The 27,708-nt window shown below is 36.9% G+C and overlaps 1 protein-coding gene across 1 annotated transcript in view; it reads right to left on the minus strand.

Moving 5' to 3' along the window:
• NUP205 (nucleoporin 205) overlaps positions 1 to 26,265 on the minus strand; it is a 49,777-nt gene extending 23,512 nt beyond the window's left edge. Inside the window, exons 1-19 of the mRNA XM_050324649.1 lie at positions 26,125 to 26,265; positions 20,699 to 20,841; positions 19,516 to 19,687; positions 18,393 to 18,537; positions 17,333 to 17,492; positions 15,689 to 15,917; positions 15,363 to 15,527; positions 14,401 to 14,576; positions 11,282 to 11,398; positions 9,976 to 10,113; positions 8,745 to 8,895; positions 7,768 to 7,973; positions 6,251 to 6,433; positions 5,514 to 5,564; positions 4,706 to 4,915; positions 3,838 to 3,937; positions 2,093 to 2,230; positions 1,661 to 1,850; positions 449 to 569 (exon numbers count right to left, since the gene is read on the minus strand). Coding sequence (XP_050180606.1) covers positions 449 to 569; positions 1,661 to 1,850; positions 2,093 to 2,230; positions 3,838 to 3,937; positions 4,706 to 4,915; positions 5,514 to 5,564; positions 6,251 to 6,433; positions 7,768 to 7,973; positions 8,745 to 8,895; positions 9,976 to 10,113; positions 11,282 to 11,398; positions 14,401 to 14,576; positions 15,363 to 15,527; positions 15,689 to 15,917; positions 17,333 to 17,492; positions 18,393 to 18,537; positions 19,516 to 19,687; positions 20,699 to 20,841; positions 26,125 to 26,152 — 2,823 coding nt within the window. The 5' untranslated portion in view covers positions 26,153 to 26,265. The remainder of the gene's footprint in view (positions 1 to 448; positions 570 to 1,660; positions 1,851 to 2,092; positions 2,231 to 3,837; positions 3,938 to 4,705; positions 4,916 to 5,513; positions 5,565 to 6,250; positions 6,434 to 7,767; positions 7,974 to 8,744; positions 8,896 to 9,975; positions 10,114 to 11,281; positions 11,399 to 14,400; positions 14,577 to 15,362; positions 15,528 to 15,688; positions 15,918 to 17,332; positions 17,493 to 18,392; positions 18,538 to 19,515; positions 19,688 to 20,698; positions 20,842 to 26,124) is intronic.
• Positions 26,266 to 27,708: the final 1,443 nt, after the last annotated feature.

The raw sequence follows: 27,708 nt of genomic DNA on the forward strand, positions 1-27,708 counted from the left end.
AAAGAGAATTTTAGGAGTAATAAAACCAATACTTTTCATATAAGTTGACAGAAGTTCTAGACAAAAATTATACAACCTGGTTAATATGCAGGAGTTAAGAGTCACAGCTGTTCTAAGCACAGGTTAGCAGCTAGCCACGAAACAGAAAAAAAATATGCTAAACTATTCACACAGGTTGAAGACTATAAAATTACAAAATAGTCTCCACATCTCAGAGAATATTATCCTTTCCCTTCTTGCAAACATTCATGATTTTGTTTTTTTCTATTAATGAAATAATTGTTTTTCACTAGGCCACAGCAAAAGACTGTTTAGAGGTAAGTAGATATAAGACAAAACACAGTTTTAATATAGTTGATGTAGAGACCTATCCTTTAAAATAACACGATGGAGCACTAGTACTTCTCCATCACTTTCTCTTTCCAGATTCAAAGAAACAGACTCTTACCTGATCATGTGTGAAATCACCAACTAGCTTTATCTGGATGTTGGAATTATCAGAAATACAGCACAAAATCTTGGCACTTTCAAAAGCCAGTTCAGGGTTGCTGTTTCCATGGTAAAGATACCTTTAAAAATACAAGCTTATTGTAATGAAATTGTTGAGAATTTTACTATTTCAAGATGGTAATGCACAGATGAGAAATTAAAGAATATTTAGAACTAAAAAATTTACAAATCATATTACATGAGATAACACTAAAGCTACAAACAAAATTTCACTCTACATGAAACAACACTTCTCCATCAGGAGAGAGGAATATGCTGATAATAACCCTTCCTGGAATTTTTACCATTCTTTTTACAAAAATCTACATTAAACACTGCAAGGTAAGTTAAGACAACTGTTCACAGGCTCACACAAGAAACATGGAGAAAATACCTTCAGATCACACAGAAATGAGCATCACTGAAGACCCAAATTAGGTAAAATCAACTATTGCATGTACTCAAAATAGGCAAGATAAAAAAAAATTAAAAGGATCTTAAAAGGGATACTTTTTAAAAACTATTTTTCGACTATTGTTATGGTAAAAAAGAAATATAAATGAAAGGCAAAACACATACACAGAAAGAATTCAATATTTTAATGCATTCCATGTCAAAATATCGCTGCATTTTTATGCACTCAATTCTACTAGTTACCAAAATGTTGATTTGTCTGTAAAATTATTATAAAATTAAAAAGTAGCAGGTGTCAATGAGAATTGGAAATCCTGAAGTTTCACATTTGAAACTAAGCTTCATTACTAGTCTGATATGTTTAGAACAGTAACTAATGGACAACACTGTAACGTATGTGGCCAATAGCAACCAAATGGAGCTTAACTTTCCCACTATGACAATCAAAGTCTGGGGCAAAAAGAAAATTATATGCAAGGGAATCACTGAACATAATGCAGCCAGGAGGAAATCATGACAGGGGCCAGGGGGGGAGAGAAGTTCAGAAAGAAAAAATTATAAATACAGATCTCAATCTTGCAGTAGACAATCACAGACCATACCACCTGTTAAAACATCTCCCTCCCACCAAAAAAAATAACTCATGAGATGTTCTGTGTAAAGAGAAGCATTGGGTAGTCAATCTAACGAAAGGAACCCAGGAACCAAACACTTCTGTGCCTCCAAAACTCCTCCCTTCTTAGTGCTTTGCACATACCTAGCAATATTCACTACGTGATCTGCCTTTTTAGTGCGAGGATTGATTCCTTGAAGCAGCTGCTCCAACGGTGTGACAATAAGGGAAAGGTGGCTCTCCCGCAATAGGTCCATAAAAATATTCTCCTTCTGTAGGGTTAAGTTTAGAAGTGCAAGGCAATACTGTACAGCTTTCTCTAAGTGCTTCTTCCCTGCACAAAGAACATAAGAAATACAAAGGAGGAGATAAATAGACAATATTCATAAAGCTCATTCATCAAGCCTTGCAACAAGGAAAAACCTGTCCATTGTTTACTAGTAGGAAAACTTCCCCCAAAACACAATTTTTACATACAAGAAAAACAACACCAAGGTAGAGATATACAATGTCAACTTTAAATCTTACTTATTATACACTTTAACTTAACATGAAAAAGAAATTCTAGGCACATACCAGGAAATGGAGCATAAGTATCCAGCTGCTTAACCCCTTCTTCCAGCAAACTAAGGCAAAGTTCCAGCATCGGGGACTCATTCAATAGATGATACATCAAATTGAATCCAGGTGGTTTATATGCTATTATTTCTTCTCCTAAAGACAGATGGGGTAAAAAAAAACCCACAACACAACCCCTATTAGAGAAACCTTCCATTACCCAAACTAGTATAAACTACAAAACCCAATAGCTCCTCTGGTAAGCAACATCTAAATAGATTATACATCTTGCATACAAAGTCTTCAGAGATTTTCTTTATAGAGAAGCCATTGAGGTAATTTTAGAAGTTTGGGAAGGGTTGTAATGGCAATTACCATTACTTTTCAATATCTAACAGCATGATTACAGCTTTAACCAGCTAAGACTTTCCCCAAGTAGATCTGATGTTGGATTCAAATCAATGCTAGTACTGCATACCACACCAGAGCTGAGCTACATTAAATGGTTTTGTAAGACCAAAAAGAAACAGGAAAAAGTTTACATCCCCCCAAATCTGCAAGAAGATGAGGGAAAAAGAGTCAGAGAAGGTCCCCTAAAACCCTGATGCTCAGAGTGTACACACACATGGATGTCTATTGCAACTACTAGCCTAAAACGCTAAGGTCTTTGGGCCATGAAATAAAAGATTAATGCTTCTGATTTATCCAGTCTCCTAGTAAACAATGGTGGATAAAAGTAGAACAGTAAGACTCTTTTCCAATATGCAAGTGAGAATGAGAGAAAAGTTTCTTTTGACATCAGCCTAAACAGTCCCCTTCTTCCATTTGTTCCATGTCTGTGCTGCTCTGTCACATGCCACTAAACATGCCATGCCACTGCACATACTGAATTCCCTTCAAAAAATGGATCTAGTCAAAAGGAGATAAACCCGTTTCTTCTGTGTATCGTGTAAGCCACAAATAATCATACAAGCTGAAGGACTAGCTGAGGACAGGAACAAGCTAACAGAAATTTACTGAGCCAGTTATGCTACCAAGTACTGTTTGTCAAAGTATGAGGCACAGAGGCCTTTCAAACTGAGATGTGCTCACTGAGAAGCATGTCTAAAATTGTTTTCACTTTGGAAGTGGTTCTCACAGCTCTGTACTGCTACAAGCAAATCCACAGGCATCAGGATGGAATTCATGCTGAAAAACTTTGTATTAAGAAAAAAAAAATCTGGACCCCAAATAAGCCTTAAATTTCGTATAATGAGGCAACTGTCATCTACTTTGGCCTTTTAAAGAATAGCTGTCCAGAATTTAATGACTTCAGGTCATAATTGTACCGTACTGTATACTCTGACTAATTAATATATCAATAATATTAATTTTAAAGGATATAGCAAATATGACACCTTTAAATTAACCCTATGAATAGTCATGATTTGGATATAGACCAAAGAAACTCAGAGGAACAAGCCCAAAACAAAGGTGTTGTTTAAGTGTCAAATGCTGCTTTTCAACCAAATCCAAAATGAAAGAGTTGGAAGTTATCCTCCTAGTAGAGATAGGGAAGTAGAAAACAGTGTCCATGAAGCCCTACTGAATCAACAAGGTAGATACTGACAGTATGTGGACAGTTTTTGAACATCTTTCTATCTTAAACCCTTGGTCTGAATTTCCAACAGCTTATTTGCAATATTAAACAAGATCCTAAGATAGAGGTAACAGAGCAAAACAAGTTACAATTCTGTTTGTCAGTGAACAAATGAAAAGTCAACCTTGTAACTCCACATATTGGTCCACAAAGTCTTCAAGTTGAGGTTCATAGTCCCGCAGCAGTTTGTAAAACACTTCCAGGACTACCTCAGCTACTTCCCACTAGAGAAACACAAAACAAAGAAAACTCATACACAGAATAAGATTGATACTGCAGCAAGACAGAAATGACAAAGTATACAACAGGCAGTGCAGTGATGTACTGGATCAGAAGTATGGCTAGTATTTCAGAATTAGACTGTCATGACAACAACACTTAAAAGTCATCATGTCAAGTAATTTGGAAGGCCAAGCTTTCTTTCTGAAGTAAAATGGAACACTGAAATAAATTACCTATTTTAGGCTCTATTGTACAATATACATATTAGTATATTAAAACTATAAGCAATAAGAAGCCTGTACTAGGTATACAGTTAAGAATAGATCACAAATAGCTAGCTTCCAGGATACGGTTTAGCATGTGCTTTCATGTATTGTAAAACAAAGTCAAATTCCTTAGTTTAGCAAGTCAGAAACATTTTCTGAAGTAAAAACATTTAGAAAAGGACAAATCTCATTTGCAGATTCGGCCATGTAATGTTCAGAAGTCATTAGCCACATAGTAAAATTGCAAAATCCTGTATAGTAAAGAAATTCAGCAATATAAACTTTCTTTTAAAGGACACTTTATACTGGTTCCTTTGAAGTATATCCTGATGACCCATGACTTGAAAAAATCACCCGTTTACAGAATCAAAACACTATGAAGTGCTCTAGGTTACTTTTACTGCATCAAACTTGCACAGCTTCTCAAACATCTAAGCCATATCAACAGTGCCAAATCATTTTAACTACATGCTAAGAAAAAAAATATTTACAAACAAAAATTACTTTTTCTGCAGCTCTCCGGTAAGCTCTGGTGCGGAATCGGAGAAACACCGAATCCCTGAGGAACTGGAGATAGGGATCAAAGCCTGGGGGGCGGAGACCTGCTCCCAAGTTAGCTGGGAATGAACTCTCCACTAGCGTGCTGATGAGTCGACAGAAGGCACGAGTTAAAGGATATTCCTCACATCGGGACTCAATCTCATTCAATTCAACCTTTCCAAGAGGACAGCAAAAACAGAAGGAGAAAAAAAATCACAATTTTGGGCGACAAAGAAACACATGAGAACAAATAATATAAAAGCATCATCTGTGAGTTACTTTACAGTGAACTGACTTAGCATTTTTGTCCACAGTTCACTACAAACGGAGCAAAAGTCAGAAAGCATCAGTATTGTTATTTCAGTTCAGCAATACACTTCCATTCCTTTCTGAGCTACTAGATGATATGCCTCAACATTTACATACTTTACTTTTATTTACCACTGTTATTAGAAGCAAAGTGAGCTGCACCAAGATGTAGTAAAAGTGCATCCAGTTTAGAAAAATAGGAAAATCTTAGTAAGAAGTGCTTATGAGGAATTTGGGGGTTTAGATGCTGTTCTGCATATTTAGATGCTGCAATATATGCAAAAATGAGTTAAATTTTCCAGAAATTACAAGCAGGACTGAAAGTAAGTAACAAATCAGTGAAACCACAGCACCTATTAGAAAGGTTTCCCATGGACTCACAGCAGATGCAGCCTCTGCAAGTGTTTCCCAAACTCATATGCAGATGATCAGAGAGGCTGCCCAGGTACAGAGAAACTCTTACCTCAATACCAATTGCTTGTCTCTGGCCTGGACTTCTCACAGTTTGTAGTATCTTCAAAACAGAAAGAGAAATGAAAACAGACAAACAACATATTTTACAAAATTAAAGTGCATCTCCATCATTTCTATTGAGTAAAAGAGACTCATTATCTTTTAGATTCAAGAAGAGGTTTTCTAAATCCTCTTAAAAAGTAAAAAGCCAAGATCTTTCTGTCTGAAAGGCTGAGTTATATGTTTTACACTTGTATGCTTCCAGCTTTACATCCTCAAAGATCTGCATCATGTTTAGTGTTACACGAAACAAAAGGGCAGAAATACTTTCACATTAAGGATTTTTGTTTTACATTGGCTAGGGAAAAGACATTTCCCTCATTATCTCTTATAACGTTATATTTTAAGGAATACCATAATTTAGGAAGCAAAGGTGGTGAGATGTCGTTATTATGAGGCTTTCTTATTAGCAGTTAAAAATAAACCAGTAGTTGCAGTTCAAACAGGACTGTCTGTTGGGAAACCTGTACTTATGTAAAATAAGAACAGCCAGTGAGATCTCTGAGGCATAAAGTAATACTGTCATTTTCAAAATAGTTCCAAAGTATTAAACTAGGTGAAAAAAATTATATTCAACAATGGTCAAAAGAAAATTTAGGAGGAAATGCAATACTATTTCATATACAGTACTGACAATTTCAACAAAGTGGGATGCTATAGTTCTAAGCACTGAAAATCCTAAAATACCTGTGTATATTCCAGAGACTGCCAGAGTGAAGCAGCTATTTCAGGAGATCTTCCAAAAGCAGTAAGGGTTTCAAGTAGCTCTGCTTTCAGAATAGGAGGAATGCTGCACTGTAGAAGTCCCAGAATGACCACTACTGGTGTCCACTGGGGGTGCTCACAAAGAGCCAGGCGAGCATTCTCACTCTGCAGAGTCCAACAGAAAACAAAACTGCAGATTATTACTTTGAAAGTTATTCATGTCTTAAAATCTCTAATTCACAGTTCAGTATCAAAAATTCTGCTTTGTACTTGAAGGCACATGAAACATCAGAAGAATGGCAGACAATTCCAAAGCCAACCATTTTAATTAAACAAAAAGCCCAACATAATGACTCATAAGTACTAAAATTCCATACAGAAAAATTGTGTGGATAATATAAGCTTCTTAAAACAACTCACTTTTTTTTTTTTTTAATAGACACACGTTCATGGAATTAGTCTTTAAGTATTTATATTCTAGATGGTTCCTTCAAGCACTGGTAGAGGGACTTTTATTAATATTTCTATTATATATTTTCTCTATATTTCTATTTCTATATATTTCTATGAACTTAAACTGCATTTGGACATTGGCTAGGAACTTACATTAATCTGTTTAACAACAGGATCATCACTCATGTAAGCTCACTAGAGACTGCAAGATGAACCACTGGACAGGAACAAGCCTCTACCCTTGTCAAATGGTAATTCCCTGCATACCTAGAACCAATTTACTTCATCCCATGTTACGGTTTGATGATACCAGGAAATATTAGTTTTAAGAGTTCCCTTTTCCTCACATTTATCCAGTGCTGACATTACAGCTCACATAGGATCACCCCATTAGCACCACCACCACCAAGGATGATTTTTAAAAAGCCTAATTAGGTTCACTGATCTTGTGTTGTCTTGTGTTTGTGTCAGCAAAACCAGAATGCTATTCAGAATTACACAGACAATTCACAATACAAAATTATGCACTGCAGTTTTACTCTTCTGAAATCCTCTTCCAGTCAATTCACGGCACTCTTGGTTTGGGGACGTTTTAAATCATAACTCCAGAGGTAAGTTTCACACTTGATCAGATCCCTTGCCAAATTTTTTTTACCATTTCCTTTTGAATTCAACTATTACTTTAGCGTTTTCGAACTCATAAATAAATGCAAAGAACTTCCCTACTTCATAGTAATTTATTGTGAATATACCTCACTTCTGAAAGACATCCCCATTATCACCACCACTGTCAAAGAAACAAGAAAAGCAGTAACACCAGCAACAAGGTGTCATCTCTTCCTGCTTCACCTGGACTGTGTGTTTGGTCATTACACTTATTCCTGATGCTTCCCATACTCGTGGAGTTCACTAATGAAATGACAACAACTGCTAGGTAAATTTTCCCTCTGCATCCTTTTGCCCAAGGAGAACTCCACAGCTGCATGATGATGACTTGCAAGGAAAAAAAAATATTAACAACGAAAACCAAATGAAAGGTTACTCACCCAACTGACTATAACAGTGGTCAGCTGTAAAAACGCAATTAATCCATCCTGTTCTTTCTGTGTGATGCCTCGGAGAGGCAGGTGACGATACTGGACACTGTCTGCACTTGGCAAGTCTTTCCTTAAGTGCTCATGATAAAGCATCAAAGAGTGGAAGAAATGCTCCCAGGAGACAGGACTGCCACCTGCCCCTTGGATGTTTTCCGCTAAAAAAATGACAAACAGGTGACAAGATTTTCTTTCTACCCTTTCACAGGGTGACAGCAGGATAGTTAAATTTAAAAGGAAAACTTTCTTTTCTAAAGGAAAAAATAAAGTTCAAAGTAAAGCTACTGTTCCCAATATTAGTCACTCGGGTTTTGGGTTTTTTATTTGTTAAAGTTTTCTTTCACTGAGACAGAAAAGTGCTAATACGAAAAACCAGCACAAATAAGTTTTTAGTTTTATGAAATGGAATCTTTGCAGCATTATTTGGATCTTCAAGTAGGGTTGTTTTTTTTAATAATTTGACCAATGCAAAATGAATGCAAAGCACAGGACTGATCAGAAACTCTTACTTTGAGAAAGTGCTATTGTATTACATGTATCAAAACATTCTAACAGAATAAAGTGCTTCTAAAAAAAAGAGCAGGAAAGTTACACTGTATATTTTGTAAATATAGTTAACTTTAGACATTACTCATTTTTTTGTTTTATAATAAGCAATATTGATATTCTGCATTTCTTAAGGTGTTAAGACAGTGTTTTTAAAAAACTCATTGTTTTATTATGTGAATTGCTTGCTAAGGTGCTCAGACACCTATCTACCTAAACGGTCATTTTTTTCCAGATTACACTTTCAAGTAAAGCCTTCTAATTTGCTCTTTGTACTAATAATGAAATGTTAAAAGTATGAAGAAAAAATTCATCTGAAACAAGTCTCTGCACTTTTCAAAAGAACAGGAGTTGAGAAAGAGCTGAAGTGCCACTTTTCTTACCATGACTACTGCCATTGACTTTTAGCAAACTAAAGCAGTAATGAGCACACTGAGGCCCACTAGCCAGTCCCCGCAGCATTTTCAAGTATGGGATGTAAATTGTGGAAGGAAGTAGATCTCCCATTTGCCTAACAAACTTTGACAAGACAACCTAGAACAAATAAAGATCAGTGTTTTAAAAAAAAGAAAAAAAAAAAAAAAAGGTAAATCTGAGTATTTAGGAAAACATTAGGCAGGAAAGTCAGAAAACAGATTCTAATGTAATCAGGGCAGGGTAGACAGGTGGAATCACAACTTCAGTTAAAAAAGTTCCTTTATAGACTAGTCTATCCTGTCTCCCTCAAGGTGAAAACACTTGCTCAAAGAAGAAATAAACAAAACAATTCATGGGACTGCAAAGGATACTAACTCTCCATTTCTGTATTTCCAGTGATAAAATTTACTTCAGCTCACAAATGTTCCACAGCAGTATTACTGACACATCTCACTGTGTAAGTGACATCAAGAAAGAATTCACTGTGCCTGTCATATACCTGCACAGTAACTCCCACACAAGGTGGTTCCTTCCAGGGTCATATTAGGGTGTTTGCAGACTGCACATGCCCCCAGCTCAAGTTGCCTGTAATCTGGGTGGGTCTTGGGGCGTGTCCAATTTGTCATACTCGGTTTTGCCTAATGCTGCACAGTCCTTCAAGAAGCACTGAAAGCTGACAGCAACCCAGATATCTAATAAGTTTTGGAATGTTTGCTTCATCTGTTTACATAATTTCTTCATTCTGATTTTAACTCTTGTCTCTTACGGACTATAATCTTTGGACTTTATTTGACAATATTCTTACTGATTTTTACCCCCTAAAATACTATTAACTGCAGTTAAGAAAGATTTTTTTTTATAGTTAAGGAATTCAACTTCTCATTTACATGAAAAAGGTATGTAGAAGTTATCAGACAGAAAAAACCAGAGTAGTATCAGAATTATTTAACAACTGCAACAAATCAGACCTAAACAACATTTTCAAAGAGGTTTGTTAGGACTCTTTCTTGTTACGTTTATTGACAAGCAACAAGAATCATGCCATGCAGAGCAGGACGCATGCAGATAAGCCACTGAGAAAAGGTAGTATCTTCTTAGAGGCTATCTGTAATAAGGATACCAAAAACTTTGTTGCTTGGGGATTTTTGCTGCTTTAGTTTCAAGTTACTAGTAATCACTCAAGAAAATCTAGATAACCTGGCGCTGAGGGGGTCGCTGATGAGCTACTCCAAGGTAGGACCCCATGATGGTGGACGTCTGCAAGGGCTCCGATGGACACCAGTATTCATGAGCAAGTTCCAGATTAAAGGGGTCTTTCCTATACAATTCAGCAATCTAAGAGAAAGGAAGATGTTGGAAAAATATCCACTATATGAAGAAAAGACAATTACTGCAACAATAAGCACTGCTTCTAGACTAGTTAAACACATCTGAGAGGCAAAGCATCCCATGGCTGGTGTTCTATTTCTTAAAACTCTCTGAAAACAAGAGCTTCTAAGTAACAGTATAGGAACAAGTGACAGAGAAATTCAAAATGCACACATCAGCAAAACTTTAATAACTTTCTAATTATTACAGATTGAATAGTTGTAAGAGAACAGCATTATCTCTCTTTAAATAACCATATGCATACCTTTATATATTGAATTTACAAGTCAGCCAGTACCATGAATAGAAATCTTACCCGTTATCTGAACATGCAAATTTCTCAGAGTAAATTTTCATTTCTAGTTCTTAAGTTCACTATATATCTCTGAGCTGCCTAAGAAAGCATTTCATTACAAAGTTTCCTGCAAGTGTCCTATAACCTTTACCTTTGGAAAAGAAAAGTAGTAAAAGTTTTTAAGTTATTCATGAACAGAAAATAAAAAATGCCCTGTTTAATATGTAAATATTTTCAATTTTTTGAAAGTGCAGTTAACTAACCTCAATAACTAATATTTAAACAAATATGTTTATTTTAATTTCCATTTTATTTTGTTTCCATTTTATTTATTTTATTTAAAATATTACAGAAACAGATCTTTTTTTAAATGGACACTTTTGGTCAAAATTCTACTGAAATTAGAGAATTTTTAATTTCACCAGCCTTGATGGGGTCACATTGCCTAAACTACTCTACAGCAAATACAAAACAGTCTTCCAAAATTGTCAGTACAAATATATCAACATGAGAATTATCTAAACATTTAAATTATTTATCAGAGTGTCAATAGTGGGGTTAACCCCCTAAACCCTTCAAACACAGAAAATAATGCAGTATTTACCTACTAAACAAGAATTAAATGACATTAACATAAGAAGGCAAGGCAGTAAATTAATTCCTTTACATGAAATGTTATACAAAATTGTCTATATTTAAGGAAAAAAAATTATAAAACTCTAATCCAAAAAGGGAAAGGACCAGCATCATATGGTATCATCTCAGATACAGGTTTTCAGATGAAAAATGAAAGTCACAATCACTATTCGCCACAGTAATTTAAAAGAAAATAGGGCTTACTAGAAGCATTAAATGCTCCAGATCTCTCCGAAGGGAAATAGGTGGATCATTACCCATCTGAATACTCATGTGGATCATGCGAGCATCTTCATCAGCACGGTTCCTCAGCTGTTTCACCTACAGAATTTATGACGTGAAAAAAAACCACTGGTCTAAGAATGGAACAGAACAGAAATAATGGCATTGTCTATACGGCCTATTAATAACTAAGAAAGCCAATGTACTTGCGTGCACATGACAAGAATATTCAATTTTATATTTTTTCAATCCTCTCTCCCTCCAAGAGCTTGCATACAAAGATATATTCAATTACTTTCTTACTGCCAAGGCACCCAGTGCACAGCAAAAGCCCTGAATTTACACCATGGGGGTTTTTCCTAACTGATTTTACCAGATGCTCTGGTTTGGCCACAAAAGGTGGATCCTTTTCCTATTTTTAATTTAAAAGCTAGATGTGTTAGGTCCAAACAAAGAATGTTGGACCATTATTCACAAGGAGTGAAAAGAAACACAAACCACAGTAAAATAATGTTTTCTTTATATAGATCTGTGGATCGCACCTTTCTTCACCATTAAAGGCTACTTCTACTTACAGTTATTCCATGATTTGCAAAGGTCTGAACTGATATAATTACTTTGGACCCAGTCTGTCTCAACTAAAAGTATTACCATGTCCATAAACATAATAGGAAATAAAAAAGAAAGAAGGGAAGGGAAAAAGCATTGCAGCAATTAAAAATAGCCATTTAATCAGCATCTTAAACTTCTCTGTGTTGAAAAAGTTAAGTACTAAACAAAAACCAGCCAACATTTAAAATCAAAAAGCTTTTGACATGACACCCCACAAGAAGCTTATAGAAAGCAAACCGACATGAGATGAAAAGTCAAGTTTTGTTAAAGATTAAGGAGACAATGAGGGTCAAGAAACAGAAGTAAGCAACCAATTCAACACATCAAAAATTCAAACATGGTAATGGCCAACAGAGACTGGTTCACAGTCTACAGTATCTTAATGTGCAAAATTGAATGAGCAGCAAAATAATTGTGTCTTTTCAGGAAAAATAATTTCAATATAGTAATAATGAAAAAGAAAAAATATTTAAAACTAGAAATAACTGTGGAAAGGGTCAGAGCAAACCAGCTAAATCAGTATACTAACTGAACAAGAACAGAACTAGTAAATGAAATAATGAATTATTTGAGGTACTAAAGCCAATTATTGATTTCTGAATGAATGTAATGCAATCAACCAAAAAATTTACCCAAATAATCACTGGTAAGTAGCATAAATGCTAAAACTATAAGGAAGAATTAATTAAAATGCTGACTTACAGATTTAAATAAAACTGAACAAAGGTTATGCAGATATACAAAACAAAACAAAGATCCAGCAACACAGACACTTCTCTTTACCTAAAATTTGAGATTCAGTAGAAATAGTTTGAGGTCATAAGCCAACCACTACCTAACAGCAGTTAAGAAAAAGGTTGCCTTGCAGGGTTATATCCCAATTGCTTGTTAACAAAGTCTTTCCTGTGAAACAACTAGTATTGGCTTCTCTCGAACTCGAGGACGGGCCAATGGTCTGATTTTGGCTTACATCTTGCCTTACAAAATCCTAGCTGTAATGAAAATGTCTCTTCATCTTCAGGCATAAGCTACAATCAACTGCAAACCTGAGCCAAAGTAAAAAAAACTGAACTGGAAAAGAAATACTCTTTCCAGAGATAAAGAATCCAGTTCCGTAATGCAATGAAGATGAGATGTACCAACAAATCAAGCAACAGCCTTGGGATTTTCAGGCAGTCCTGTGGGTACAGGAGACAAGGTCACGTCTGTTCTAAATCTAATAAGGCAGAAACCTCAGCCAGGGTCAGTCTCCAGCTCTTCCACTTTCATTCAAAAATCTACCTTATATCTCTCATAAAAACTGGTATCATTACAGGGAGACATTTCATCTTTCATAAAGCAACACCACCCAATGAAGAACTGCCGGACTGTTTAAGGACACTTCACAAAATACACCTCACGTATTCCCCAAATATTCCAAAGGGCTAACATGTTTGTATTACAGAAAACACTGGATGTTGCAGCCTTCAAAGCATGTCCAAAGCCTGTTAACATGCTAAGTGTTGTATGCAGGCAGCCACTGCAGCAGAAATATAGCTGCAATTTATCAACATGAACCTGTTGGACTGATATTATACTTGTTTTATGGATATTCTGTGGGTTTAAAAGACAGCTTGAGAAAACAACATGCAACACCAACGGATTATAAATAAATTATGATTAAATCTAAAAACTGTCTACAACATGTTCATATATGCCCTCAAAGATTCTTGAGGCTCAAATACTGTTTTTTCTGCCAATTGTAACCTAATATTCTGTGAGGTTACAATGAAAAAGATATGGTTTTAAATCTTCCTTTTTGCACATTGAAAAAAGTAATTATTTGGCAATTCTAACTACAGCTCAACACAATGAAGGCCACAAAATAAAGTCTCCATCAATTGACTGTGTTTTCATAGAATTTTGATTTTCCATGTCTAATCACAAGATATTGCACAAAAGAAACTGATGTAATTGCTTCAAACTTTTTTAAAACCCTTTTACAGCATTTTTACTGTTCTACTGAAAGCAGTTGCTTATTTTCCCAACAACTGACACTACTGAAAAAGCAGAATCCCTCCTCTTAAGTATAGAAAATACCATTAGTAGAAGAATAAACTAAAACTGAGAGACAAAATCCCTAAGTTAATTTAGGTTACGCTACTGTCTGTATTAAAAGAAAAAAAAAAACCAACAAAAAAATCAATTCCCAAATGCATAGCCATCAATTTCAGCATTCATTTATATTTTAATCATGTAAAACAAAACTATTTCCACCACAGAAGTTTGTTTTGCAAATCTCACCACACTGAAGTGTTTTAAAAATCACATTCTATTTTAGTATGGAAAACAAACCCCAAACATTATGACTTTTATAGAGTGAATAAGTTTCCTGAACTGCAGAACCTCAAGCTGACAGTCCTGTCTGAATCTCTATGCTACCTGCCCAAATGCTAGAAATATAGAAGAGATACATTTCTCGATAACTGCTGTTCACATAAACAACGTACCTTCATTGGCATGAGTGCAAGGAAGTCCGTGACAAGATTATGAATTTTGCGAATGTAAAATTCCTCCTGGTAGAAATTTTCAGACCCCACAACAGATTCAGTCAGGAACAGGAAGACATAATCAGCAATGGCTAGCTCTGCCATTGCCTCATCTGCCTCAGTGAATTCTGCAAGAGCTGAGCAACAAAATTCACATGAAGGTGAAAAATAAATAACAATAATCTGTTAACAAGCAAAACATATTTCAGGATATCCAGCTGACATGCAAATTTACACACTTCTATCAACTATGTTTTTTCTACCATACAGGAAAACACTAGACTGGAAAAAGCTAAATTAATGGCAGGTGATGACCTCAGCTTTCTGTTTTAAGAAGTGTTAAAGTGCACAACCCATTTACCCAAAAAAATCTAAGGCAGTGAACCAAGAATCACAAAACAGCCTTAATTAAACATCATTATAATGTTTGCATTTTCTTTAATAGATATTCTGGAGTAGACTCAATTTTGACCTAGTAGGAACCCTGGAAATCTTGTGAAGTTCAGAGAGGAAAAAAACCAAAATTGTAAATAGATTCATCCTCTCAAGATACTACGGTTTAATATGTACAGATGTAAAAAACCCCATAATTAGAAATCTATTCTTAATTCAAATGTTCAAATGATACTAAAGCTGAAAACGCAATCTTTGAATTTTCCAGTATGTTAAAATCTCTTTCACTTCAATGAGGCACTATGCAACATTACTTTCTTATAACCAATTACTTCTAAATCTGTGTACATTTCAGAGCAATTCAATTCTTGACAACCAAACTCACACGCTGAGAAAGCTTTAAGGAGTGTCAATGGCAACTTTATCATACAGGCAAATACTAGCACTTCAAAAAGGTTAGAGATACTTTGACTTACACCACTTGCAAGCTGAATACTAATGTGCAGGAACTGCAGTTTAGGGTAATTTACCTGTCACATCAGATAATTGGGATATTCCTCTTAATGTCAGTGCCCAGGCTAATCTAACAGTAGCTTGCAGGCCTGGTAATTTCCAAGGCTGGGATTCCTGAAGACGAGTGTGTATCGTTGCTATGTACTGTCTTTCTGCTAGCAGAGGGAGCCGATGCATCAAATCTTGAAGAACAACGAAAACAAACACAAAACCAATACCCAATAAATGAATTTGAAAATGAGCACGCAAAATCCTATCAAGTTGCTACCAATCAATAAAGAAATTGTTAAACAATAATTTATCCATCTGCACAATGTAACATCTGGGAAAACCCCAGCATTACCTTCACGATCCTCTGCGCCTTGTTCCAGAAAGCTGACATCAAAGCAGTAAAGGAGAGCCATGAGAAGAGACAAGTTCACACCGTCCAACGAGCCATCAGCTTCCACTGTTACCTTCTCCAGGTAACTTATGAGGATTAGAGTGTCATCCTTGCTCAGCGGTGACTGACAGGTCCAGACAAACAGACTTTCAGCCAAGGACTGTCGGCATTCTTTAATGAGGTCAGAAACCTTTAGAACAAAAATCAAACAAAGGGTGAATATACATACTCTAGTAACACATTAAATTACTCCTTCTCAGTCAATCATGATGACTAGGTTAAGTTAAAAATTACTCTAAAAACAGCAGCTACAGAAAATGTTGGGTTTAACTGCTAAACAATAAAGGCACACGTCTGCTTGTTAATGGCATTCATATTCCCATGTATTTCATGTGAGGTGTGAGTGGATACCTGGGAATATGACCACACACAAACCAGTGTCCCTGTGAAGGTCAGGAGATGTGAATCTCTACAGAACCTACATGGCTGTAAATGTATCACACAGAAGCCACATTTCCTAATTACATAACTGCACTGGCAGTTATCTCTAGATAAGGTCTTGGTTTTTCCGTTACCTCAAAAGAGATGCCCTCAACTGACCATACAAATACCTAACACATAAGACATTGAGAAATAAGAAAAACATTTAAAATTAGAAATTTCTTCCCTCAGACAAAATGTTTATATGAACTTTAGAATATAAACATAAATTAAATTTATCATCCCCTATCATATATGGAAGAAATATCAAGCCCAACATAAAGGCTACCAAGCATTTTCATACTCAAAATAATATTTTTGGTTTTATTTGGTAGATTACTTCATGCTAAAATACAAATAAGCACAATAGTTCTTGAAAACAAAGTTTGTCCTTTTTCTAACAGTTACACCAAAATTACCTGTTTTCGAGCAAATATTTATCTCATTTAATGTCACTTCCCTTCCCCCAGCTGAGTTTTAACTGCTTTAAGTCTTACGAAAACAGTGGAAGTAAGGAAAAAAAAAGGCACTTATGACCTTTCATAATGGGCTTTGTAAAACTGTATTTTATTTAGCTAAATTATGAGCTTCTAGTAACATTCTTACCCTATATCAACTGTAGCTGGCTAAATAAAAAATAAAGTGCCATGAGCATTTTATATCCTGCAAAATCATATTCATGGTGATAAAGAGATAAATTTTTCAACATTTAACATAGAGATTTGTGCACAGACTCCAGCAGAATAATAGTTCTAATGAATACAGAGGGAAATATGGTATTCCATCTAAAACAAAGAAAAAAACTTGCTAATGTGAAGCATTAAATGGATTTCAAGGTAAAATTAAGGTAAATTAAGATAATTTAAGGTAAATGAGAAGGATATTCTTTGCATAGTTTCTAGATAAATAGCAAAAGCATCAAACTAATTATTTTTGAAGCAACAGCAAAACAACAATGCAGGAAGCAATCTGGATCCCACACTCATATTGCACAGCCCGTGGAGTAGTTACTCTGATCTCTCAGACAGTAACAGACCTTGCAAAGGTAGAGAACTCTTGATAGTCTAACTGTATTCTAATCTGTTCAGTAATACAGAAAAATATTCACACTCAGTGAGTATTTACCTCTTTCCGATGTTTCTCACTGCCCAATCCTCGCTCTCTCTGGAGTTTATCAAATTCATTGTTCAAATCAATGTGAGACACAAGTGTAAGGATCTTCTGAGTCAAACCCTGCTCCATTAAGTCATCTGTAAAGCGTGTTGTCATGGAAATTAACTCCTGACTATAACAGAAAGAATATAAATTTAACACTTAATCATTCTTTCCCAGTCACAAAGGAAGTCTAAAGTAATGAATCCCATCAAATATGTTTGATAACAAAAAAAAATGTACAAATAAATTATCACGAATCAGTAAGCAGTGCCCTCTCAAAACATTACGCTGAATGGATACAAAGTCTTTAGGTAACTGTAGGTGCAGGAACATGGAATATGAGAATATACTGAGGATCAGCTAGTTAAGATTTCTATTCAAAGGAAAAAGTCCTATACATAAAATGCACATAACTCACAAGCTCACAGATTCTTTCTTACTAGTAAATGCAGTTATCCAGCTATTGAACTGTACTGAAGCAGTAGAGCTAATTCTAATGTAATAATTTATGTTATGTTTCAGAATTTATATTCACACTAGAATACATCTTTTTATCTTTCTGTAGTCAACCCATCACTGTGCACTGGAAGTTAGCAAAGTGTATTGCTTTCTTTTTCAAAGTGAAAAACAATAGCATATAATGGTCACCAGCAGACAGTGCATTCCTTTAAATAAAGGCAGGAGCCCAGTTCTCTGATTTTGCAGTACACAGGAAGTCAGAACATTGCAAGGTTCTCAAATACTGAGTAATCATCACTAGTTAGAGCAACACCTACTGGGAGGGAAAACAAGGTTGTCGGTGAAGTAGCATGAAAGCATTGAAAGTTAAAACACATATCATATCCCTATAACCCAATAAAAATATGTGCAAGAAACTTTAACATTATGTTTAAAAAAAGAACATGAAAGCAACTGCATCAGGTTATGAAAAACAAATAAATATGAGAAAATACATATTCCCTTTAGTCTAATTAGTCCTAAAAGCACTCAAAGCAAAGAGCTTTGGCCAGCTCATCACCCTAATACAGACCTGAGCTCCAATGTCCATGTCTTGCCTTGGCGTGACTGGATGAGGGTTCGTAGTGAATTGGCAATGCATCTTTTTCCATCCCAGTACAACAGAACTGCCACTAAACCTCTTGTAAGGCCAGGAAAATGAGGTTGCTGATGTTCTCCTAGGGAAAGAAAACACACAGAACAGTCAAAAAAAGCTGAACATACACACTTTAAGAACATCTCTGTATCTTTGTATTTCTAACTGAAACACAAATATAGCATTCAAAGTAACTGTGGTTATTCACTGTCAGTTGGATTTCTTTTATACACTTAAATCACAGATATTTTGGGTGCTATTATTAAAATTAATATTCAACTATTAAAACATCCAAAAATTTAAAAAAAAAGGTGTAAGGCTAAACACATCTTAGTTCAAACAGTATTTGCAACTGATATGTACCTATTTGCAACTGATATGCACCTATCTTCATAATCAATTCGAGTTGATTATCATCAAAATATCTTTTTATTCAAAATTAAAATTTCTGCCAGAATTTACATCAAAAATTCAAGTTCAAAATAGAAAGAGAGGCTGACTTGAAGATGGCTTGCTAAAGCTGACAAATTTGTAAGCTACTTCTTTAATGAATTTTTAAAAGCTTAAACCGGTGAACAGTAGCTAGTAATGATAACTGACAATTACATCTTAATAACTCTAAAATCCATCTTCTACATGCAGAGAATGTGTCACTCTCCAGAATACTTCTCTTACTAACCAGTTATTAGATTATGATCCAAACAGTAACATATCAATATAACTAATACATAGTATGAAGAACTAATATCCATTACACTGCTTTATGGAAAAATTCTAAGTCAATAACTTTTAAATTATGTTTAAATTCAATGATAAGAGAAATTAAACCAGGACCTCCTCAAAATATTCCCCCTTTTGCAATAGCTTAACGCATGAACATTAAGTTTCAGAACACTGCTATTGTATTATGTTACAGTGAGAGTAGATTTCTTTTTAGGAACATTCCATGTTAGGAAGCTAAGGCCTTCACTGATCATGCATTCACATGAACTATACACTTAAATAAGAAGGTCCTATTTAAGATGTATTTCTCCAGCTCTTAAATATTTTCCCTTCTCACCAGCTAGAAGGAGTTCAACAGCTGCCAACTCTCCAATATCAAAGAGGTCACTGAGGATAAAGGCTTCTCTGATGAGTTGCTCTGGCAAGAGCCTAGTTCCCTGCTGACCCTGGATAGCAACTCCTTCTGTACTTGCTTTCTGAATTTTCTCATGCTGCTGAACATTCTTTGGCTGCAAGAGAAGCAAACATGGGAAGTTATTCAAAATGGCAAGAACAAATACTGAATAAAGATTTCCGCATTAATCCTTTCTCACCAATATTGTTCTGACAGATTAGGTTGTCACCACAAAAACAAAGGCAGTGTTTTTATCACAGAGATAGTAAAAGCATCCTAATAATGATTCACGCTTGCACAGCAGTGGTCTCTTTGTGAGAACATACCAAAAATAATCTTATACAATGTGCTTTTAGTTTATTCAGAATAATGGAGACTGAAAGTGAACTTTAATATAATTCTCAACAGCTCCATGAAAGACACCCCCGTTGCTGATCAGAATTATTATGTTACTCCCAACTGCTATTTTCTACATCATTTTTTTCCATTATACTGAGATGCTAAAATATACTGACAAAACTCCATAGCTGACTTAAATTTTCTGACCTATCAGTTAAAAGAGTTGTCTACTATTGCAGAAGTAACACCACTGAAAGAAGATATATTTCTAGTTGTGATCCATTAGCCAAGAAGCAGAGAGCTTTTTCACATCATATGACATTCCTAACAAGACATATTGTAATTTTTAAATTCCTGTGTGTTTACCTGTTCTGTGTGTTCGTTAATCAGACTGAAATATGAGCATGGACCAAAACCAGACAAAATAGTATGGTGCTTTATTTCAGACACACAAGAGTAACAAAAGAAGCTAATAGGTGATTGATGGATCATCAGATACTTTTACTTTTTACTTTTTCTTTCAAAATAGCACTCAAACAATGAGAGAAAACAATACATCATAGATAAAATCATCCTGTAAAAGACACAAAATAATATATATTATTCAAGTTATTTGTATTCTTACAGCAGCACAAGACTGGTATAACACATCTGCATTATGTACTGTAAAAACATAGAATGAAATGAATGGTCAGGGTCTAAATGGTATGTATGTAAGACAACACTGCAAGACAGATTAAATCATCAACTCTCCAACTCATTCCACAAGAGAGCATTAATCCAGTACCGGATTTCTGAAGAGAGAGATGAAGTCAGATTTGTGTTTCTTTAAAACCTGGTCAAGACGATGAACAGCTTCAGGTTGCCTTTTCCAAATGGCATTCATTACAGTCTGCCATATGTCCTTGTATGGACCCCACAAGCTGGCAGCTAAAAGAAGAAATAAAACAATGTACTTGAAATGGAGAAAGAAACAAAAAAATTTATTTATTCACTGTTTTCAATAAGTAGACTCTTTTTTAACTTACTGTTACTCTCCGCTTGAAAGTATAGACAGTTATGCCCATCAACCATAGCATATTTTGCTTTCTTAAGGTAAAAAAAACTAAGAACAATAGTCTGATATAAAACCTAATTGCATTTAGGGAGCTAGAAAAGCAGAAAAGATGATGTATGCACCTAAGTTCTGGAGCTGGAAGTCATCTTATAAAGATATTTACAATACAATCATTTAGGTTGAAAAAGAGCTTTAAGATTATTGAGTTAAGCACTAACCCAGCACTACCAAGTCCACCACTAAGCCACATCCACAAGTGCCACATCTACATGTCTTTTAAATCCCTCCAGGACTGTGACTCTACCACTTCTACAGAACGCTCCAGAAAAGGACCACCTTCACCATAAACTAAACAACCCATCAAATCAAAATACATGGTACTCTTGGACTACAGCAGACAACTAAAGAAAAATGGCTTCAACCATTTCCAAAGATTACTATTTGCATGAGCAAGTTGGGAAAACAAAATAGCAGTTTAATCAAAAGCAAACTATTCAATCACCCTTATTGCTCCTACATCATCAGAGGTGAACCAATGTACTGAGCTAGTCAACTGGAAGGGGTGTAAAGTCCTACCTCAATAGGAGAAAAACACTATCTGTTGAGAGAGAACAAACTCCTTTGATTACTCCAACTAAAACTGAAATCACTCCCAACAGTGGAAATTTCCTAAGCCTAAAAGTATTTCTAGAACGTCAGACCACAGACTGTCACAGTCTACAAGCACATTTAAATGTAAAGACATTCAAGCTGAGTAGCTATAAATGAACACATGAACTTAGAAGTGACTGAGGCACTCTTACAAGTGTAAAATGGGCATGTAATATATACACACAGGTATATTTCTCCACTTCTTGATTTTTCCCCCCCCAGATTGCCTATTTTCCCAGTTTTAGTACTATTAAGTAACATCTTTAGAATATTACATTAGGGACAAATTGTCCATGCAATTGTCTTGTACTTAAGGTGTGGAAGCCTCTTATTGCGAAGTACGAGGTTAAGCATCAACAAGTAATACAGTTGTAAAGCTCCAAAGTTATATTTAATGTTTACATATCCCAGCACACTCTCCCTGTCAACCTATTCTGCTTCTGCAGATTCCGCATAATGGTTAAATGGTTAGCTGCCAAATTTAATAGAAGTTCCACTAAGACTTTGAAAAGTTTCCTGACACAAAGATGAGGGATATTAAGAACTTGCTATGGACAATTTCTGATCTTTCAACCTTACTTGCCTGAATTCCATCCACTTTGGTAAGATTAAGGGATAACTAAGAACTGGACAGCTGACCTTGAATCTGAATGTAACTTGGCAAGGCCTTCTATTTTTGACACAAGAATCCAAACCAAAGAAATATCCAATATATGAGGAACTGAAAATGAAGAGCAGTGCTGTCAAAATTTGTTGCCTCTTTGCACCAGTCTGTGTAGAATAATATAAATTAGAAACTAAACCCATAAGATTAAAGGCAATATAAGTCTAACAATATTCTTTCATATTAACTCCTCTTTCTCCTCTTAATTTAAAAAATAAATAAATACAAGTACTTTTGACCCCTAAGACACATTTGCTGCTAATATTCTGTAAAAGAGGTTCATAAAGACATGAAATTCCTTTACTAGAAATAGATCAACATAAATAATTATCTATGTTTAGAAGAGACCAGATTATTGTAGAAGCTAGGAAGCTCAAATACGTTACAGAAGTCTGACACTACTCTAAAAATACCACCTCACCTCTTTCTCTACACTGAGAAGGAGTTTCTTTTGCATATTTCAGACCTGAATTTAGTACTACTGCTGAATGATCTCTTCCTCAGTAGAAACTGTATTATTCAGAACCCAAACTCTGTTGCAGGAAGACTGCACTAAAAGTCTCTTTATCATCAGGAATCATGAAAACAGCACATCAAACTAGTCTTCAGACTTCAACCAGAGCTGTTGTCTAAACTGAAAACCATGTAGTTGGAAAATTCTTACCACCTAGTATTTTATCCTATTAAAAAAAAAAACCCTCAAAATTTTAAACCCAACATTTAACAGAAGTACCTAAGTGTTTCCCCTGCTAGATGTCATTTATATTTGTGAAACTTTCAGACTTCACACACCACAAAAGCCAATTTTATGGTTTGCCTTCAAGTTACCATATAAAAACCACTACCTGATTGCAGGCTCTGTTATGTGTTACTGAGATGGTCTCTGACCCAAAGATATTATAAGCTAGTGGTGGTTTTTGCATGCTGGAATTTTTGTAGTGGAAAAGCTGCTTTAAGAGGTTGCTGTCCTCCTTCACTCAGAGCCACTTGTTCCCAGCCATGCACATACCTGCTACAAGTAAGATGTAGCTACTCTGATGCAAAGATGCCCTTCCTTTTTATGCAACCAATGCACCACCTCAGAGTAACCCAAAATGCTCCCTGAATAATAAGGCAGGGTAAGACAAATGGAAGTGTAGCAAAGTGAGCACAGAGACAGTATCAGATCTCTAAGCAAGACCACTGCTTTCAGTGGTGACTTTGCAGCAGCAAAACTTTGTCAGTTTTATTCTGTTGCAAAGGAAGAAATCACACGAAACAATAATAAATACAAAACAAACCCTCTCACGCCAAACTCAGTACTAACAAAACCTATCACCATTCACAACACAATTAGCAGTGCCAGTGTGGCTGTATCAGGAAAAACTGTAAAAAAGGACAAACCCTCTGCCTTTTTTGAGCATCAGAGTGTTTTAATTACATGATGTTAGCCCTGCCTAGACAAATTTAAGTAAAAATAGCTACTATTGGATGAATAATTTCACACTCTAGACTGTAACTGGCTCTCCCATATAAACTTCAGAGTGTAGAGATTTATTTCCACTTGAAACTATCTTTTCACTCTTATTACATTATTGACTCCAATAAACACCAGCAGCAATCCACAGTCCCTGCCAAAAGCTGTTCAACTACTTCCCTGGCCCATTTTTTTGCTCTTGTCCCTAGCACATAATTGCTTTGCGCCAGCCCAAACACATGTACTGCAAGGCATTAAAAGAAATTAAGGACCTAACTTCTCTAACCAAAAACTAATCCAAAAAAAGTTTATTTTCAGCAAGATCACATCTACAGCCCAGTCTGCTCTGTGATGGCACAAGCTCTGCTAGCACAAAGATGGATTACTGTGGAGAAAACAATAAGCACCTAGGATGGAAAAAAAGTTGGGTGTTAGCAACCACGGACTTTTTCCCATTTATGATGTTTCTATTAGTATTAGTTTTACAAAGGCTGACCATCCCATCAGGGTCAGCAAGGAAGGACAGGATGAGTTACTTCTTTTGGCAACAATAGCAGGTGACGCTTATGCCTGAACTTATGTCTGTCCCCACAAACAACACACCATAACCTAAGGCAAAATCTTCATTAATTCTACTGACATACCTGCTTTATTTTTTTCTCATATTTCATGTACAAAACTCTTTCTTCCCCTATTTTTTTTAATTATATGGCTGTAGAATCTCTTGCCATGTAATTTACAAATAAAGCATAGTCTCATTTTAACTACTCAGATTTTCACTTTAACAAAGTTGCATTTCAGATGAAGGGCCTTTGCTTTATTAATGCTTTACTGTGAGAGGACAGAGATGTAATTCATTCAGTTAGATCAAAATATCTTCCCTGTAAAGTTTGCTCCCTGCTTGACAAAGGAATGGAGGTTTTAATTCTATTAACTAGTCACTATGACATACAAAACCTTACTTACAGACCTTTTGGAACTTTCTGGCCATGCCTATATTCCAGTCATAACTGCTTTTCACAGGGTCTCCATTTTCCCTCTATTAACCCAATGAAGCTCAACAACAGCAAATGCAACGTCTTGCATCTGAGACAGAAGAACTCCACGCAACAGTACAGGCTGGGGGTCAAGCAAGCAGCTAGAGAGCAGCTCTATGGAAAAAAATCCAAGTGTCCTGGCAGGTGGAAAGCTGAACACTAGTCAGCAGCACATGCTGATAGCAAAGGCTGCCTCTAGGCCTCACGCTGTATTAAGAGTTCTAGCCAGCAGATGCAGGGAAGTGATTGTTTAAGCATCTCTGAATCCTTCACTCTAGCACTGTGTCTAGTTTTGGGCTCCTCAGAGCAAAACACTGAAATAAGGAGCCAAAAGAACAGGATGCATGAGGAAAGGCTAAAAGAACTGATCTTGTTCAGTCTTACACAAAGAATGGTTACAGAGGGACGGGAGTTTTGGGGTTTTTAACTACTGAAGGGCACTGTATACATAGAAAGCAGACAGAGGTACCCCAGGAGATGAACAGCAACTGACCCAAGCTGCAATAACAAAACTTCCAATTAGCCACCAGGGGAAAATAAATACTGTGAGGGTGGCCACACCTTGGAACAAAGGCCCAGAGAAACCTCTTGGAGGATCTTCATCCCCACAAGTATTCAAAGCTAGTTTAGATAAGGCCTTGAGCCATCAGACTGAGCTGACCTTGCTTTAAGGAAGAGGAAGAGCACCAGATCAGATGACCTCCTAAGTTATTCCCTGATTATCTAATCATTTCCTTTTGCATTTGTTATATTGGGCAAGTGCCATCTTAGTAACCCAAAACTGCTCCTTGTGACACGCTCTAAAAGGACCGTGGGTGATCCTGATGCTCCTAGACAATGAGTGAGAAAACATCTTCACAATTCCACACTCAGTGTGTATTACTGCGCAAGATTTTTTGCCTTTTATTGCTCACAGCATGGAGAGATGAGTGCAATACCGTCATTGAGATGAGAGCAATACATCTCAATGCATTGTCTAACCCCGTGTGCACTGAATCAAGTTCTCTCGAATCGAGGAGCCTTCGCTGCCTCATGTCACACCCTGCTAGGACCAGCCATGCTCGGCGGCAGCTCTGACCACGGAGATCCATCGCCGGGCACCTGTGGGCGGCCCGAGTCCCGGGTACCGCCGCACGGGGGGCCGCTCTTCCCGCCGCGCCGCAGCGCTTCCCCGCCACCCGCGCGGGCCCTGCCTCGCACCCTCCCCACGCCGGCCCGCTCAGGGCGGCCGGCCCCGGTGCCGCGGACTCTGAGGAGCGGCGCAGAGCCAGCGGCCCGCGGGCGGGGAGCGGGACGGCCGGGGCGAGGGCAGGAGGAGCCGCAACCCCACGGCTCGGATTGCTCTTACCCGAATTTACCGCCAACGGGGCCGCCATCTTGGGCAGAGGGAGGCGCGATCGCGGCGCCGGTGCCCGACGAAGGCCCGGCCAGCCCGCCGGGCTGTGGGGTCCAGGAGCCGTCCCGCCACTGCCGCCTTTCCCGGCTTCGGTACAGCACGGCTGGCGGCAAGCACGAAGGGACCGCTCCCGCGCCAGCGGCTCCGGCGGGGACAGCGGCGGCAGCTGCGGAGGCAGCGGCAGGGCAGCCCCGCGCTCGGGCTGACGGGAGCTGTAGTCGCAGGTCGATGGTTCGTCGTGTCGGGAGGCTTCGTGTTCAGACTTTACCGAGGTGGCTGCGGGAAAGGGAGAGCGCCGGAATTCTGCATTCCCGCCTTCGCACCTCTGATGTAAATAGCACATCGATTCCGTGCCGTTCAGTTTCTCTTTCCCCCTTCCTTTTCCATGCCGCTCTGAGGGGAGTCTTTCCTTCCAAGCCCTACCCTATAAGCCGTTTTCACTGAATATGGTTAAATACCTGAATTCAGATGCTGCACTATGAGATAAATGTACTAGATTTTTTTTTTTTTAACTGAGAAAAAGATTACTAGAATGGCTTCAGCTTCTATGGTTTCAGCCCCAAGTCTTCAAAAAAATTTTTCTTTGTGAACTAGAGTTTACAATCTTGTGTAGGGAAAAAAAAAAAAAACAAAAACAAAACCAACGAAAAACAAAACAAAACATACAAAAAGCGAACCAAACAAAACCCAGTCCTGATAGGAGTTATCCTCTGAAGAAAGCTGCTTTTAAAGTATCAGATATGCAGAAAATAAAGCAAAAAGCATATTTCTACACATACATATCTGGAGTTAAAGAACAAATACCAGTATTTTAGAAGTATTTTGTGTCTAAGGGTTAGTTACCACCCTCTGTCCCAGTAGTAATCAACTCTCCACCAGAAATTCCCTCCTGTACTACCTTTATGATAAAAGGTTCCACCAAAAGTATTCATTTTCAGTTCCAATAGTTTTCCCTCTTGAATTTTATTAAGACAGCATTTCACGGTTGCAAAACCTTGTCCAATGAACTAGACCCAGGGGAAATTGGCTAAATAACTATCTTTGCTTCTCTGGATCTCCTCTATAATGTGATGGCAGAGAGAGCAGTGGTCCTGGGGTGAGAGTGAATTGGCAAGGCAGCTATAAGAAAAAAGAGATGGAAAGCAGAGAAACTTTCACAAGGATTACTCAGAAGAAGAGAGAAAAAAAGGAAATTTTAGAAAAGGTGGGCGAAAATTCTGTCCTGTCAAGAACAGCTTCTCTCAGAGTTCAATAGATTAATCAGTTCTTATTAATTTGGTCTAACTTGTTGATTTAGTCAAAGGCCCCATATTTCCTGAAGATTTACCTTTCCTGTTCTTAGCCATTAACTAGACTAGACCTATAGCAATGAGAATGATAGTGAATTATTCATTTTATTCTAGGAAAGGAAGAGTGCCAGGCAAGAGGTGAAAATAGAAAATAAGTGAAGTTATTCCACAAGCAGCTGAAATAAAGTAGCCTTGGTACCTGGGTACAGCATTCCTGTACCTTCTCCTGTGCACCCATCACTGTAAA

Source organism: Myiozetetes cayanensis, unplaced genomic scaffold (genome assembly GCF_022539395.1).
Source record: "Myiozetetes cayanensis isolate MyiCay16 unplaced genomic scaffold, myiCay2020 scf3, whole genome shotgun sequence".
NCBI lineage: Eukaryota > Metazoa > Chordata > Aves > Passeriformes > Tyrannidae > Myiozetetes > Myiozetetes cayanensis.